The sequence below is a fragment of the Anabrus simplex genome, chromosome 2 (assembly GCF_040414725.1).
Source record: "Anabrus simplex isolate iqAnaSimp1 chromosome 2, ASM4041472v1, whole genome shotgun sequence".
NCBI lineage: Eukaryota > Metazoa > Arthropoda > Insecta > Orthoptera > Tettigoniidae > Anabrus > Anabrus simplex.
The window spans coordinates 1,218,244,432-1,218,261,796 of NC_090266.1; the positions used below are offsets into that span (position 1 = coordinate 1,218,244,432).

General features: G+C 40.3%; 1 protein-coding gene across 7 annotated transcripts in view; it reads left to right on the plus strand.

Moving 5' to 3' along the window:
* Positions 1–17,365, plus strand: part of DNAlig3 (DNA ligase 3) — a 957,513-nt gene that overhangs the window by 775,659 nt on the left and 164,489 nt on the right. For all 7 annotated transcript variants that reach the window (XM_067142216.2, XM_067142215.2, XM_067142218.2 and 4 more), the window contains one exon: positions 8,443–8,530. In XM_067142216.2, coding sequence (XP_066998317.2) covers positions 8,443–8,530 — 88 coding nt within the window. The remainder of the gene's footprint in view (positions 1–8,442; positions 8,531–17,365) is intronic.

The following is a 17,365-nucleotide window of genomic DNA, read 5'->3' on the forward strand; positions in this document are numbered from 1 at the left end:
AATAGTCATTTTGTTTTCTGGTGAGAGTGGTGCTGGTGAAAGCTAAAACTAACTCTCGTAAGTAAAACGGTACCAGATAGGTGTGTGTATATCACCGATTTAATTGGCCCAGAAAAACTGAATAATATTTTGATGGCACTTAAGTTTGCCTTAAGTATATTTCCATCGAATGCACATACTGAAAGAGTATTTTCAGTAACGGCAATAAAATTGAGAGATGACGGAAAGAGATGCTCAGTAGATTTAATAAAAAATGAACTTCTTGTGTACGATAGGTCTTATGGCGATGATGGGATAGGAAAGGCCTAGGAATTGGAAGGAAGCGGCCGTGGCCTTAATTGAGGTACATCCCCAGCATTTGTCTGGTGTGAAAATGGGAAACCACGGAAAACCATCTTCAGGGCTGCCGACAGTGGGGTTCGAACCCACTATCTCCCGAATACTGGATAATGTCTCAAATATTATTACAATATTATAATATTATAAGTCCACCTGTTCAATACAGTACAATATGATCCACTATTTCATATGGTCAAAATTTTTATACATAATGTATATACTGAAAGAGTATTTTCAGTAATGGCAATAAAATTGAGAGATGACGGAAAGAGATGCTCAGTAGATTTAATAAAAAATGAACTTCTTGTGTACGATAGGTCTTATGGCGATGATGGGATAATTATGTATAAAAATTTTGACCATATGAAATAGTGGATCATATTGTATTGTATTGAACAGGTGGACTTATAATATTGTAATAATATTTGAGACATACGTCAACTTCAATACGGAACCAAGATGAGAATAGTTACTTGTACTGGATAATGGCCGCACTTACGCAACTGCAGCCATCCAGCTCGGTCTTGTGTACTTCAACTATGATGAGAATTGTAAGAAATTCCGCAAGAAAGTTTTGTTGAATAAGAAACTGTTACAAATTGCTTCTTCAAATGACAAGTACTTGTGAAATGTTCATTTCAATTTGAAGACTAACGCATTGTTAGTTTGTAATAAATTAAGTACCCACATATCTCATGCTGACTCTGTTATATTTATTTATATTTATTTGTTAATATAACCCTGATCTCTTCTCTCAGTCATGGCTATGGTGCCTTAATTTAGCGCTATATGGCAAGAAAATGGAAGTGTTCCTTATTTGCTATCTGGAATTGAGCGGCCGTTCCTGATTTGCAACCCTAGTCCCTGGTGCATGCTGAGCAAGTACCTTCGTTTTTTTAGGCATTGTGGGTGAAGCCACTGACTGACTGTTGTATTTCCTCTGATGTAAAAGCCGGTGATGCGTTTCAGTTACTCTAGTAACATTGGTGTGTCTTCGCAAGTGAAGTCTGGCCAAGTTAAAGAGGCCTCCATTAAAGCGGTATTTAATTTCTATGCCGTGGTTGTCTGTTGTTTCATAAAGCATGGACACCAGGTACAAGGCAAATTGAGTTGGAGCAAGTACGCAACCCTCATGTGTGATTGGGAATGGTTTGCTGCTTGCTTGTTGTTTAAAGGGTCTTAATATTGGTCATCGGCCCTGGGAATGGTTTGGAGAAGTTGTTTTGATGGAGAATCTGTCCAGTCATACCTGCTTGCACCAGGTCCACAAAATACTCAGGACAGCCAAAGCATCTCAGAACTGCCCACATGGAACGCTATCGAAGGCCTTCCAGGTCATAAAACACAAAATAGAGAGGATTCTGTTGTTCTCTACATTTCTCTTCCAATTGCCTTGCACAAAAGATCATGTCAACAGTACCTCTGGACGCTCGGAAACCACATTGAGACTCTGGTAGAGTCCTCTCGGAGATGACTTGGAGGCGGCTAAGCAGGATCCTTGCGAGAAGTTTACCTACAATGGATAACAGAGAAATTAAGCCCTTATTATTATTATTATTATTATTATTATTATTATTATTATTATTATTATTATTATTATTATTATTATTTATTGCTATTTGCTTTACATTGCACCAACACAGATAGGTCTTATGGCGAAAAAAAGCCCTTATTGAAGTGCTCATTTAATTAATCAGTCATTTATTCAAATGTACAGGGAATATTTCATTTTTATTAACTACTGATAACTATCAGGTAACATCTACATTCAAAAGCACATGTCGCAATTTCTGCAGGGAGCTTGGAGCTCGGGTTTATTTGCTCGCCACCTAAGTTTAGAAGGTAGAATTTTGACATGACATACACAAAGCAGAAACAAGGAAACAATAGAACTCCAATGGCCAGAACAACGGACATCATTTTGGAGGTCCGGCGAGAGGCTAGAGGAGCTGCAAATATACGTTTAAAGTAAGCATTGGGTACGCAATGTGTTGAGCCAGTGAAATGATAGAGATGTAGTCTATTTGACTAGGCATTGGTTTATGCGAGTGATGGCCCCGATCGAGGATACAGCGGCGTCTTAGGGGACAAATTGATAGAAGCGATGAGCATGTGGGCGCTAGCTACCCTATTATTTGGCGAGATTCTGTTCAGATAACATCAAGAGAAGAATTATTTACGCGAATACAGGTCAGAACTCGTGTTTCCTGAACGTGTGGAGACTTGAACTTGGATTCAAGACGCTCAGTTTGCATTTCAATTATTCATGATGTTAAACTTTTGAGAATGGCTTTTATTTTTTCATTTTCCGGAGGGAAGAACAGTTTCCAGATAGCCGTTCTATGTTTAGTAGCTTGCCGGTGTAAACATATTTTTCGAGGACATCAATTTCAGTAATTTCCAGTCCAGCTTCTAAATGGGAAATAATTGACCTAGTTCCGGGATTAGATAAGAGAAGTTGTTCCGCGACAGAATAGGAACTGTTTTCACGATCAGTGGAAATTACCCAGGCTGTAGTATTCTAGTAACTGGCTGGTTTAATCTTGACCCAGTTTCCTACGACATGGACAAGCGGATGTTTTAAGAATAACATCCAGGTGCAGCGACGGAGACTACGAGATCACAGTTCTGCGCCAGGATGGAGACACAAGGGCTGATCCACGTCTTTTCTGAAGGCATCATCTTCGCTATGGCTGGTTAAAACGATGGGGAGGGGCTGTCCCGAAAGGCTGGCGGCGATAAGTCAATGAAATAGATGAGTACAGAATTTTCAGTGTAATTATGTGAGTGTGAAAGTGCCTTAATGTTTCAAAAGGGGATAGGTTAATTTTTTATATTTAATTGCAATAAATTTAGCTGTTGTTTGGAAGGACTACATCCTATTTAAAGTAAATGTTAGGAAGCTTGTTAATGTAAATACAATTGTAATGTAAATGTGGACCATTTATATAAGGTCACACCTTGCTTTCTTTCCATTTTATACAAATTTTAAGCTGAGTGGTTAGCATCATTTCTTTTACGAGTAAGTTTCTTGTTTTAGCCTCATATATTTTTGATTTTGTTTTGCTTTGATGTTTGAGATGCAGTGTACATCTCAGGGCTTAAATGTAAATGTAAATAAGAATTTAAATTAAAGTTAGGAAGGACTAGAGTAAAGTATTAAGGGGAGCTCAAAGCGTACGGAAACATGCCATCACACTTTCTGGGATTTATTGCTTGATGTGTGAATAAGAGTGTGTGAGACGGTGGAGTAGGGATCCACAAATTTTGATAGCGTCATCTTCATGACTATTTGAATATCAAGATGAGTGCAAACTAGTAATTGATACAAGAGTTCCTCGAACACAGTTTCGTATTTCAAGTCCCAAATAATTAGAATCCTTTTTCTGTAAATTTTAAAAAATTATTACTATTATTAATGCGAGTTTCTTGAGTTGTAAGATCGAGATATTTCAGTAACTTTCCGATGTTCAGACCTGATGAATTGTCTATGTGGCGAATTCTTAGCTTCAAATTATGATATTATTACAGAGTTGGCCACTTTAACATTCAAGTTTATAGCTTTACGAGCACATGTGACCAGTGCGGTCTTGTTTTCTTTTCATGCAAGCGAATGTTAGACGACGTCATTTCGTATACTTAATCAGTTTTTATGCAACTTTAGGACACGAGAAATTATTTGGTGTGATTTGGAGTAAATGGAGGTGTTTGTCATTTGCAAGGCCTGCATTTTCATGATTATGTTACTTGCCTCGTGTAGACTGTTGAGCAGTGTGTGTAAAGGGTTGGACCCTGTGTTTGTGATGTTTGCTGCATTATTTTGGGAGACATGAATCTCTGCTGTGTGTTTGCGAGGGTGATATGTTTGTCTACCGAGGAGAATTTTATTTGAGCGGCCTATGCTTCATGATGATTTTATTGGTTTTTGTCCAAAAAGAAGTCATAGGAGGATTTTGGTAATAATCTGGAAAGGCTAGGCCAAGCAGCAGGGAAACCTTTCTGGACAGTAATAAAGAATCTTAGGAAGGGAGGAAAAAAGGAAATGAACAGTGTTTTGAGTAATTCAGGTGAACTCATAATAGATCCCAGGGAATCGCTGGAGAGGTGGAGGAATTATTTTGAACATCTCAACGTAAAAGTAAATCTTCCTGGTGGTGTTGCGAACAGCCAGTCTCATGGGGGAGGAGGAAAAGATGGTGGTGAAATTACGCTTGAGGAAGTGGAAAGGATGGTAAATAAACTCCATTGTCATAAAGCAGTAGGGATATATGAAATTAGACCTGAAATGGTGAAGTATAGTGGGAAGGCAGAGATGAAATTGCTTCATAGAGTAGTAATATTAGCATGGAGTGTTGGTAAGGTACCTTCAGATTGGACAAAAGCAGTAATTACACCTATCTATAAGCATGGGAACAGGAAGGATTGCAACAACTATCAAGGTATCTCATTGATTAGTATACCAGGCAAAGTATTCACTGGCATCTTGGAAGGGAGGGTGCGATCAGTGGTTGTGAGGAAGTTGGATGAAAACCGGTGTGGTTTCAGACCACAGAGAGGCTGTCAGGATCAGATTTTCAGTACGCGCCAGGTAATTTAAAAATGCTACGAGAGGAATAGGCACTTGTGTTTATGTTTCGTAGATCTAGAGAAAGCTTATGACAGAGTACTGCGGGAAAAGATGTTCGCCATACTGGGAGACTACGAAATTAAAGGTAGATTATTAAAATCAATCAAATGCATTTATGTTGACAGTTGGGCTTCAGTGAGAATTGATGGTAGAATGAGTTCTTGGTTCAGGGTACTTACAGGGGTTAGATAAGGCTGTAATCTTCCACCTTTGCTGTTCGTAGTTTACATGGATCATCTGCTGAAAGGTATAAAATGGCAGGGAGGGATTCAGTTAGGTGGAAATGTAGTAAGCAGTCTGGCCTATGTTGACGCCTTGGTCTTAATGGCAGATTGTACCGAAAGCCTGCAGTCTAATATCTTGGAACTTGAAAATAGGTGCAATGAGTATGGTGTGAAAATTAGCCTTTCGAAGACTAAATTGATGTCAGTAGGTAAGAAATTCAACAGAATTGAATGTCAGATTGGTGATACAAAGCTGGAACAGGCTCATAATTTCAAGTATTTAGGTTGTGTGTTATCCCAAGGTGGTAATATAGTTAGTGAGATTGAATCAAGGTGTAGTAAAGCTAATTTGCAGTGAGTTTGCAGTTGCGATTAGCAGTATTCTGTAAGAAGGAAGTCAGTTCCCAGACAAAACTATCTTTACATCAGTCTGTTTTCAGACCAACTTTGCTTTATGGGAGCGAAAGCTGGGTGGACTCAGTTTATCTTATTTATAAGTTAGAAGTAACTGACATGAAAGTAGCGAGAATGATTGCTGGTACAAGCAGGACTGAGCTTGATAGCTGCAGTCGCTTAAGTGCGGCCAGTATCCAGTATTCGGGAGATAGTAGGTTCGAACCCCACTGTCGGCAGCTCTGAAATTGTTTTTCGTGGTTTCCCATTTTCACACCAGGCAAATGCTGGGGCTGTACCTTAATTAAGGCCATGGGCGCTTCCTTCCCACTGCTCCTAGCCCTTTCCTGTCCCATCGTCGCCATAAGACCTATCTGTGTCGGTGCGACGTAAAGCAACTAGCAAAGAAAACAAAAAGAAAAGAGGTACACTCAGGTGGGAACAATTGCAGGAGGGTACTTGGAATGAGGCGACAAAGGCTAATTTAGGAATGAATTTGATGGATGAAGCTGTACGCATAAACAGGCTTTGGGGTGGGGACATGTGAGGCGAATGGAGGAGGATAGGTTACCTAGGAGAATAGTGGACTCTGTTATGGAGGGTAAGAGAAGTAGAGGTAGACCAAGATGACGATGGTTAGACTCAGTTTCTAACGATTTAAAGATAAAGAGGTATAGAACTAAATGAGGCCACAGCACTAGTTGCAAATAGAGTATTGTGGTGATGGTCAGTAAATTCACAGAGGCTTGCAGACTGAAAGGCATAACAGTCTATAATGTGTATGTTGTCCATGTCACTACGTGTTGCAGTAGACGACGTTTAGTTTGGTTTTCCTTTATGATATAACAGCGCTGAGGAACACTTGTGTCATGTGATTTATTTCAGGAATCCACGTTGATTTGTGTGTGTCAATATAATGTCAACCAGTTGATTGATTTTGTTTCACATAATTTATTTCAGGAATCTACGTTATAAAGTTATTTCCTTATATTTTCCATCGAGGCTTTCGGTGAATGAGAATTGCGTGAATGACGGATGCTTTCTTGGTGAGCCCTGAAAAATATGACATCAAGATTTTGTGTCTTTGATTGTGTATATTTGCCATTTTTGTGATTTTCCATTGTCCTCTCCCACTTTTGCATTCAAATCTCCTCCAACTAGGTTGATATCCTTCCTTTTCTGTTTCTTAACTGTTCTATTAAGATGTCCATAGAACGCCTGTTTGTCTTCCTCCTCCGCCGACTCCATAGGTGCATAGCATACTATGAACACAGTGTTTCTAATATTGGTCTTAAAACGTGCCACTATTATCCTTTCCATCACTGGGTACCACTCCATAAGGCTTCCTTATCCCACACCTCCATAACTTGCTCCGTCGCCCTCGGGTCTTCCAGACTATACAAATGTAGCTCCATCATGGGTTGCCAATTCCCCAAACTCACTCCATCTCACCTCACTCAAACCTAGGATGTTCAGGCCATAACTCCTCATAAATGCCACTGCCTGTCGTAGCCTTCTACTTTCCCGCAGAGTCATCTCATTCCATAGCCCAATTCTCGTTAGCCTTTTCAAGCCAAAGGTCGTCATCTTTGGATCAGTCTGTTTCTCATTGTTGATGTTTCTGTAATAAGGTAATTTAAGGTTGTGCGAGTTATTGGCCCACAGCACCCGAGCATGGTGGTGGGGCTGCCACCTACGCCCCCGAGCCTGCTGTTTTCTGTTGGGGTAGTCTCCCTTAGCCTTTGAAGATCCCTCTTCACTACAAGGCAGTTGTGTTCCTCTTTATTTTACCCCAAGAGGAAGGGTTGCCTCCTCCACCAACCTTGCCGTAGCAAAGGTCTCCTTCTCTGCCTTAGTTGCCGTTTTATTTTGTTTGAGCCTTTTTTGTCATTCTGGAAATCTATTAACATACCTGTTATATCACAAACTGTAGGTTATAAAGAAACTGCTAGTTTGAAAAGCAAAGCCAAACGCGTTTGTTTGGCCGGAGATACAGTCTATTTGCTGACAGTTCATAGTTAAGAGAGTGATGGTGAAACTGTTTATGTTGCGACCGTTTTTGTCAAGTGTAAATATTTTGGCCTGACACAAGTGATATAGAATGCAGTAGAATTATCCATGGAACACATTGAGTAGGTGGGATAACGTGATAACATTGGAACGTTCTTAGTTGACTCTCAAGTGCAAAGTGCTTCCCAATTGGCACAGACTGTAAATTGTCTTGAGAGAAAACCAAAAAACACATAGAATTTATTGTATCGTCTACAAGGCATGATGAAGTAGAATGTACTACGAGCGTATCTTATAATTAAATTAATACCTAAATAGTGCATTAATTTTTTGTGTGTGTACAATTTGGTTTATGTTGCACCGACAGAGATTTGTCTTATGACGATGATGGTATAGGAAAGGGCTAAGAACTAGGAGTGGGAAGGATGTGACCATGGGCTTAATTAAGTTATAGCCCCAGCATTTGCGTAGTGTGAAAATGGGAAACCATGGGAAACCATTTATAGTTCTGTGAACAGTGGTGTTCGAACCCACTATCTCCGAAATGCAAGCTGATAGCTGCATTATTAAATAACGGAAGCTATTAAAGAATTAGATTTTGTAGGACATATTTTAAGACACCCGGGACCAGCCTACTTAGGGATGGAGGAAGAATAGAGGACAAGATTACAGGTGGAGGATGCAGACATGATAAGGAGACATGGGGAGAAGGATCAAGTAACCCCTCCATAGAATACAGAAAGTCATGGAAGGAAGTGATCAGGAAGGGCATCCAGCTGTAAACTCTTAGCTAGGTGACTCCAGAAAATTGTGTTTCTGTTTTCTCAATAATTATGTTTGTAATTTCAGGCCACTGAAGGAGCGAAGAGATATTTTGCATGAAGTAATGACGGAAATACCAAACCATATCATGTTCTCCGAAATGGAAGAAGTGCATGTAAGTGAAATATTGTATATGTTATCTTCTTTTTGAATCTGAAATGACAAATCTCTTTCCTAAATTAAACTGCCGGTGTTGCTGCTTCAGTGATAAATTATATTTGAGTGATATCTAGTTTTGGAATTTGTTACTAGAGAAGTTAGTTGTGCCCGCCTGGTCACCCTGAACGTTAAGGTGTCTAGCACGGTGGTTAGCCGGTTCGAGTCCTGTAGGTTGAAAAATATTTCCTATCAAAATGTTGGCCAGCAGGGTACGAGAGGTGGTGGTAAGCAAACTCTAACCTCCAGATTCCATGCCAAAAGCCTGGATTCAATTCCAAACCCCTTTGCAGTATCCACATGGTGTGAGGGCTTCGTCCGTCAGATGGCGATGTTAAGCATCGAGCAGACTCCTTGGTGCTTTTCGACAGTCGGAGGTTATGTGCTGGCAGCGGGTTTCACCCTCTCCCTAACATATATCATGTCATTTTATCTCCTTAACTTCTCTAATGAGGTTGACGTCAGGAAAGGCATCTGGTTGTAAAAATTTGCAACAAAGATTCATCTCGCTTCATACCCGACCCCATAGAGAAATTGGACAAGGCTTGAACATAAAATATTAGAGAAGTTAGTTGCCTTTCCACCACTGAAAGTTGATCAGAATTTTAAAATCTTATATAATGATATATGCCAACACCAGTGCAACCTTTACAGAACACCCTTCTTGATAAGTTACCAAAAGGTTTTCTTAAAGATCTCAAAATCTTTTCACTATCTATCAATGTTCCTGATGCAATGATTTGTTTTTCTACAAAATTCAAAAACTTGGTATTTATGTGAGGCTCAATTGAAAGCTTTTGTTCAGCTCCTCAGTGTAATTTACATATTGTTTGGTATGGTAGGGATATTGTGAAAGGAAGAGCTTATTGTTTCAGAAACTTTAATATTACACAAGAATCTGTACCTTCCAGCAGCAAAGCTATCAGGGGGAAACTCTGAAATGCAATTTAAAAAATGGTGCATTTATTTAAGAAGAGCAAAGGGGTTATCCTGTTCAAACAATATATCAGAAGTAATAAATGGTTTACTGAAAAATTTGGCCTTTCAACATCTGAGTGGACAGATGGTGGCAGAAATATTTGCTGTATTAAGCTTATTCGCAGGATTCTAGGCATATCTGTGGTGAGACTGGATCATTGCTTAGAAATGCATGCCATCATAAATTGCAAGGCTGTATTGCTAACATGTGGAGGCTAGGAGGTTCATGAGGAGGAAGAACAATTATCAATCGGTGAAATTAAGCAGGAAATTAAAACTGACTCTCTACAAAACAATAATTAAACTAGTGCTTATGTATGGGAGTGAGGCATGGGTATTGACCGAGGCCACAGAGAGGAGATTAAATGTGTGGAAAAGGAAAGTACTGAGGAAGATATTTGGACCCGTGAAGGAGGGAGATTTGTGGAAAATCAGAACAAATGAAGAAATAAGATTATTGTATAAGGAGCCAGACTTGGTGACATCAGTCAAAATGAGACGAATTGGATGGCTGGGGCATGTAAAACGGATGGAGGAGGAAAGACTTCCAAGGAAAGCACTGACAGGACACCATGGGGACAGGAGAAGGAGAGGTCGTCCCCGGATGAGATGGCTGGAGGATGTGGAGACTGATCTGAGGACCGTTGGAGTCAGGAGGTGGCGTAGACGTGCTGAAGACCGGGACGACTGGAGAGCTGTGGTCAAGGATGCCAAGGTCCTTAAAGGACCGTAGAGCCATGGAGTAAGTAACTAAGTAAGTAAGAATTTAAGTTATGACTCCCTTCTGGGAATTTAATTTTTGTAAGAAGTGACTGTTTAAAAAATTCAGATCAAGTCTGATCATACAGTACAGTATAGGCTCCTAGCACTAAAAGATTGAAATGACTTGTGTATAAAGTCGCTGAATAGCGTAGAAATCAATTTTGATATTCCGAACTGCTAGATATCTATAATCGATGCGTTGGTACTGAAATATATCAATTGCCTCTACTTGATCGAGTGGTGGGTGATGCCCTGAGATATATCACAGCTTGGATTGCAAAATTTGTCTGAAATACATTTAAATTAGCAAAAATTATGAGATACATTAGAATTCATGAAAAAATGGTAAAATGACTGAAGTTTACGATGTATTGCAGAACCCACTGTAATGCAGAAAATTTGTGCCTAAGAATGGACAATATTTTGGTAACATGGAGATTGCTGGTACAGCAAAACAGAACTTTTTAATATCTGATGACGTCTGTGAAATGCACCAAGTGAGCGGCTGCATGATTTGGGTCACGTAGCTGTCGGCTTGCATTTCAGGAGATAATGGGTTCGTACCCCACTCTGAGCAGCCTTAAAGATGGTTTTCCGTGTTTCCCATTTTCACACCAGGCCAATGCTGGGGTTGTATCTTAAGCAAGTCCATGGTCACTTCCTTCCCGCTCCTAGTCCTTTCCTATCCCATCGTCGCCATACAACCTATCTTTGTCATCATGATGTAAAGCAAATTGTTTATCTTGGAGTTTATCCCATGTTCTGAATTTTAATTTATATAAATAAAATAAGAGTTTTGTCTGTACCCTGCTGTATCGGTCATGTACACGGTAAGAAGGAAATGCAATTTTTATTTTGCCATCATCTGTATGCATGTATGTATGTATGTATGTATGTATGTATGTATGTATGTATGTATGTATGTATGTGCATCACAAGAAAATGGTTCAACAGAATTTAATGAAAATTGGTATGTAAAATCAGGGAATATGCCACTGCTCATTAAAACCAAACCAAACCCCAAACCCCATGGCACTACAGCCCCTGAAGGGCCTTGGCCTACCAAGTGACCGCTGCTCAGCCCGAAGACCTGCAGATTACGAGGTGTCGTGTGGTCAGCACGACGAATCCTCTCGGCCGTTAATCTTGGCTTTCTAGACCGGGGCCGCTATCTCACCATCAGATAGCTCCTCAATTCTAATCACGTAGGCTGAGTGGACCTCGAAGCAGCCCTCAGGTCCAGGTAAAAATCCCTGACCTGGCTGGGAATCAAACCTGGGGCCTCCGGGTAAGAGGCAGGCACGCTACCCCTACACCACAGGGCCGGCACTGCTCATTAGGCTATAAATAATACTATTCATGCTGAGTGAAACGGTAGTTTAGGAGAGGGAGCAACATTTAATTTAAGTTCCTGAGTCAGGGCCTCTCAGTGCGCATGGGCCTGGTGCATGCACTGTGCAAAAGACGACTTCACGTGATTGCCCAGAGTGCAGACCCCACTCCTCGATTTGGAGCGATAGCGCTGTCTCTCTCTTTCCCCACACCTGTCTCGCTCGCTCCCCATGTCTCCCTCTTCCTCACTTGCTCCATAGTGCTCCAAATCCGAGCTGAGTAGCCCAGAGACGAAGCGTTGGTCCAAGCCGAGCCGAGTGGAACTGATGCACAGTGCACGGAGATCTTGCGCCTCGTGAGATTTTGGGGATTTGAGAGTCCCTGACCTATGTTATTAGCGGTCTTACTGATAAATACTACATAACAGACGTTATAAAGAATACAATTTCCGATCATTTATGTTGTTTACAAGTTGCTTTACGTTGCACTGACACAGATAGGTCTTATGGCGATGATGAGGCAGGAAAGGGCTAGGTGTGGGAAGGAAGCAGCCGTGGCCTTAATTAAGGTGTGAAAATGGGAAATTGTGGAAAACCAGGGCTGCTGACAGTGGGGTTTGAACCCACTATTTCCCGAATACCGGTTACTGGCTGCACTTAAGCGAGTTTGGTGTATACAGTTTTACTATATTGACTATGATAATTGAGAAATTCATGAATTCAGACTTTTGTTGCTTAGTCCACATCAACACCGAGCATCACTGTGTTAACTGGTTCATCATGGTATTCCATCTATTTGGTCCCTGCTCTGAGGCACTTGATAGGAATGAAATGCTGAATATACAAAATTGTTGCAAAAATAGCCCAGCTTCTTCTGGGCATGGGAAATATTTTCTATGAATTTTTAGCACAGATGAAATAGTAACAATCATTTTATGTTACAAATTAAACTGTGTGATAGTAGATATATCACACCCTTGCACTGTATTTAGAAGTGAGAGATATTATTGTCAGTATTCAATATATTACCATCATCATCATCATCATCATTATTTCAGTTGTATATTATTTCATTAATATTTGTAAGCTGGGAGGTCTCCATATGTGGTATGAGTAATTTGTATTGTACGATGGCTGGGAAAAACATTGCTATTTTGCACTCAGGATATTTTGTATGACTCATGCCAGCATCCCAGTCTGATGAGATGGACTTGTTGATGTAGTCGGAAAGTTCTGATGACTCATATGAAACACCCTAGAGTCACTGATCTTGACACTAGAAGAGATTCAGGGCGTGGTCTTGACATGTGGATCTACTCATGATTGGCTGGCCAGGATGAATCTCGTCGTATCTTTTTGAGAGGAAGGGGGAAGCTGAGCTCTATATATGCACAACACAACACGGTACGATGACACTGTACGGGAAGGAAGTAGTGCTGACACACGATACAGGAGTGAAACTGGATATACGGTACTGCAGTGACACTGCTGCACTGTACTGGACTGGACTTCAAAAGTTTGTGGAACGTGGCTGACCTATAAACTGTGGAGTGCTTTGGTGACCTGGTATTATATGTTGGTAAAAGCTTCCTCAGACTTTCCATAATTTATGTTCAGGGACGACAAGCGTGTGTTTTTCAAATGTATATCTTTAAGACCAATGTTAGAGTCAGTGAACACAGTATTATGAGGTACAGTATTTGTGTGATATAATAAGTGCTGATTATGAGAATCGGCAAGTTGTGTTGATACAGAGACAGTGAAGGGTACTTACATACCTGTATGTACAATGTTCAATAGACTAACTGCAAATGGTGGCTTAGTTCTTGCTTTCGTTTTCCCACTGTTTTCATTGTTGTTGTAAATATGGAGTCTTCCAGTAATATTTTGTGTGTGTATTATACGTGTATTTTGTTGTGTTGATGATGTGCTCATGCACGGATTTTATTGAGAATATAGTTTGTTATTTTAGAATCAGTGGAGTTATTGATGAACCTAGGTGCAGTTCCTACCTATTTGGTCATTTTCAGAAGGTTAGGGAAGGCGTGAATCAGATGTACCAGTTGTTATTGTTGTTGTTGTTGTTGTTGTTGTTGTTGTTGTTTGAGTCATCAGTCCATTGACTGGTTTGATGCAGCTCTCCATGCCACCCTATCATGTGCTAATCTTTTCATTTCTGTGTAACTACTGCATCCTACATCTGCTCTAATCTGCTTGTCATATTCATACCTTGGTCTACCCCTACCGTTCTTACCACCTACACTTCCTTCAAAAACCAACTGAACAAGTCCTGGGTGTCTTAAGATGTGTCCTATCATTCTATCTTTTCTTCTTGTCAAATTTAGCCAAATCGATCTCCTCTCGCCAATTCGATTCAGTATCTCTTCATTTGTGATTCGATCTATCCATCTCACCTTCAGCATTCTTCTGTAACACCACATTTCAAAAGCTTCTATTCTCCTTCTTTCTGAGCTAGTTATCATCCATGTTTCACTTCTATACAACGCCACGCTCCACACGAAAGTCTTCAAAAACATCTTTCTAATTCCTATATCAATGCTTGAAGTGAGAAAATTTCTTAAGAAAGCTCTTCCTTGCTTGTGCTAAGTGCTAATCTGTATTTTATGTCCTCCTTATTTCTGCCACCGTTAGTTATTTTACTACCCAAGTAACAATATTCATCTACTTCCTTTAAGACTTCATTTCCTAATCTAATATTTCCTGCATCACCTGCCTTCGTTCGACTGCACTCCATTACTTTTGTTTTGGACTTATTTATTTGCATCTTGTACTCCTTACCCAAGACTTCATCCATACCATTTAGCAGCTTCTCAAGATCTTCTGCAGTCTCAGATAAAATAACAATATCATCACCAAATCTGAAGGTTTTGATTTCCTCTTCTTGAATTGTGATTCCCTTTCCAAATTTCTCTTTGATTTCCTTTACTGCCTGTTCTATGTAAACGTTGAAAAGGAGGGGGGACAAACTGCAGACTTGCCTCACTCCTTTCTGGATTGCTGCTGCTTTTTCAAAGCCCTCGATTCTTATCACTGCAGACCGATTTTTATACAAATTGTAGATAATTCTTCATTCTCGGTATCTGATCCCAGTCACCTTCAGAATCTTAAATAGCTTGGTCCAATCGACATTATCGAATGCCTTTTCTAGATCTATGAATGCCATGTACGTGGGCTTGTCCTTCTTGATTCGATCCTCCAATATCAGACGTAAAGCCAGGATTGCTTCACGTGTTCCTACATTTCTTCTGAAGCTAAACTGATCTTCTTCCAACTCAGCTTCAACTTGTTCTTCCATTCTTCTGTAAACAATACATGTTAAAATTTTGCAGGCATGAGATAATAAACTATTGGTGCGGTAGTTTTCACACCTGTCAGCACCGGCTTTTGTGGGGATTAGGTATAACAACATCCTGCCGAAAATCCGATGGGACTTCTCCTGTCTCATACATCTTACACACTAAATGGAATAACCTTGCCAAGCTGGTTTCTCCTAAGGCAGTCAGTAATTCAGAGGGAATGTCATCAATTCCAGGTGCCTTGTTCCTATTTAGGTCACTCACAGCTCTGTCAAATTCTGACCTCAAAATTGGGTCTCCCATTTCATCAGCATCAACAGCCTCTTTTTGTTCCAGAACCAAATTATCTACATCGTTACCTTGATACAACTGTTGGATATGTTCCTGCCATCTTTCTGCTTTGTCTTCTTTCCCTAGAAGTGGCTTTCCATCTGAGCTCTTAATATTCATACACCTAGATTTCCTTTCTCCAAAGGTTTCCTTGATTTTCCTGTATGCAGCATCTACCTTTCCCAGGACCATACAGCCTTCGACATCCTTGCACTTCTCCTTCAGCCAGTCTTCCTTGGCTACCTTGCACTTTCTGTCCATTTCATTCTTTAATCGCTTGTATTGTTTTCTGCCCTCTTCATTTCTAGCATTCTTGTATTTTCGTCATTCATCAATCAGGTCTAGTATCTCCTGAGTTATCCACTGATTCTTGGTTGATCTTTTCTTCCTTCCTAACATTTCTTCAGCAGCCCTGCTGACCTCATTCTTAATGAATATCCACTCTTCCTCTATTGTGTTTCCTTCAGCCTTTTCATTTAGTCCTTGTGCAACATGTTCCTTGAAACAATCCCTCACACTCTTTTCTATCAACTTGTCTAGATCCCATCTTTTACCATTCTTTCCTTTCTTCAATTTCTTCAACTTCAGATGGCATTTCATGACCAACAAGTTATGGTCAGGGTCCACGTCTGCTCCTGGGAAAGTTTTGCAATCCAACACCTGGTTTCTGAATCTCTGCCTAGTCATAATGAAGTCTATTTGATACCTTTCGGTGTCTCCAGGTCTCGTCCACGTATACAGCCGTCGTTTGTGGTGTTTGAACTAAGTATTGGCAAGGACTAAATTATGATCAGTGCAGAATTCAACCAGCCGACTTCCTCTTTCATTCCTTTGTCCCAATCCGAATTCTCATACTGTATTACCTTCTCTTCCTTGGCCTACCACTGCATTCCAGTCTCCCATCACAATTAGATTCTCGTCACCTTTTACATATTGTATTAAATCTTCTATCTCTTCATATGTTCTTTCAATTTCCTCATCTGCTGAGCTAGTAGGCATATAGACCTGCACTATTGTGGTGGGCATTGGTTTGGTGTCTATTTTAACGACAATAATTCTTTCACTATGCTGGTCATAGTAGCTTACCCGCTGAGCTATTTTCTTATTCATTATTAAACCAACTCCTGCATTTCCTCTGTTTGATTTCGTGTTGATAATTCGGTAGTCGCCTGACCAGAAATCTTGTTCTTCCTGCCAACGTACTTCACTTATACCAACTACATCTAACTTTAGTCTATCCATCTCCCTTTTCAGATTCTCTAATCTACCACAACGATTCAAACTTCTAACATTCCACGCTCCAACTCGCAGAATGTCAGTATCCATCTTCCTGATGATCGCCCCCTCTCGTGTAGTCCCCACCCGAAGATCCGAATGGGGGACTAGTTTACCTCCGGAATATTTTACCCGGGAGGAAGCCATCATCAGTACATCATTCATACAGAGAGAGCTGCATGTCCTCGGGAGGTAGTTACAGCTGTAGTTTCCCGTTGCTTTCACCCTGTAGCAGTATCAACACAGCTAAGCCATGTTGAATATTATTACAAGGCCGTATCAGTCAATCATCTGGACTGCCGCCCTTGCAACTACCGAAAGGCTGCTACCCTCCTTTCTATGAACCATTCGTTAGTCTGGTCTCTCAACAGATACCCATCCGATATGGTTGCACCTGCGGCTCAGCTATCTGCTTCATTGGGACACGCAAGCCTCCCCTCCACGGCAAGGTCACATGGCAGGTTATAAACTTCATTTTCCTTGTCCGTATTGAAGATCTACTTGTGATACAATTCGTTTAGTTTTGCCAATTGCCACCTTTTCAATACAATAAAAATATATTACAAACTTACATATGTAAATATGTAAGTTGGTAATATTACAAACTTATATATGTAAATATGTAAGTTTGTAATATATATTTATTGTATTGAAAAGGTGGCAATTGGCAAAACTAAAGGAATTGTATCACAAGATCACATGGTTCGCAGGGGAGGGATGTACCAGTACGCAGCATTATGTACACGCCCTGGGAGATAAAGAATTATCATGCCCTATCTAAATTTGAGGGATAAATCCTGG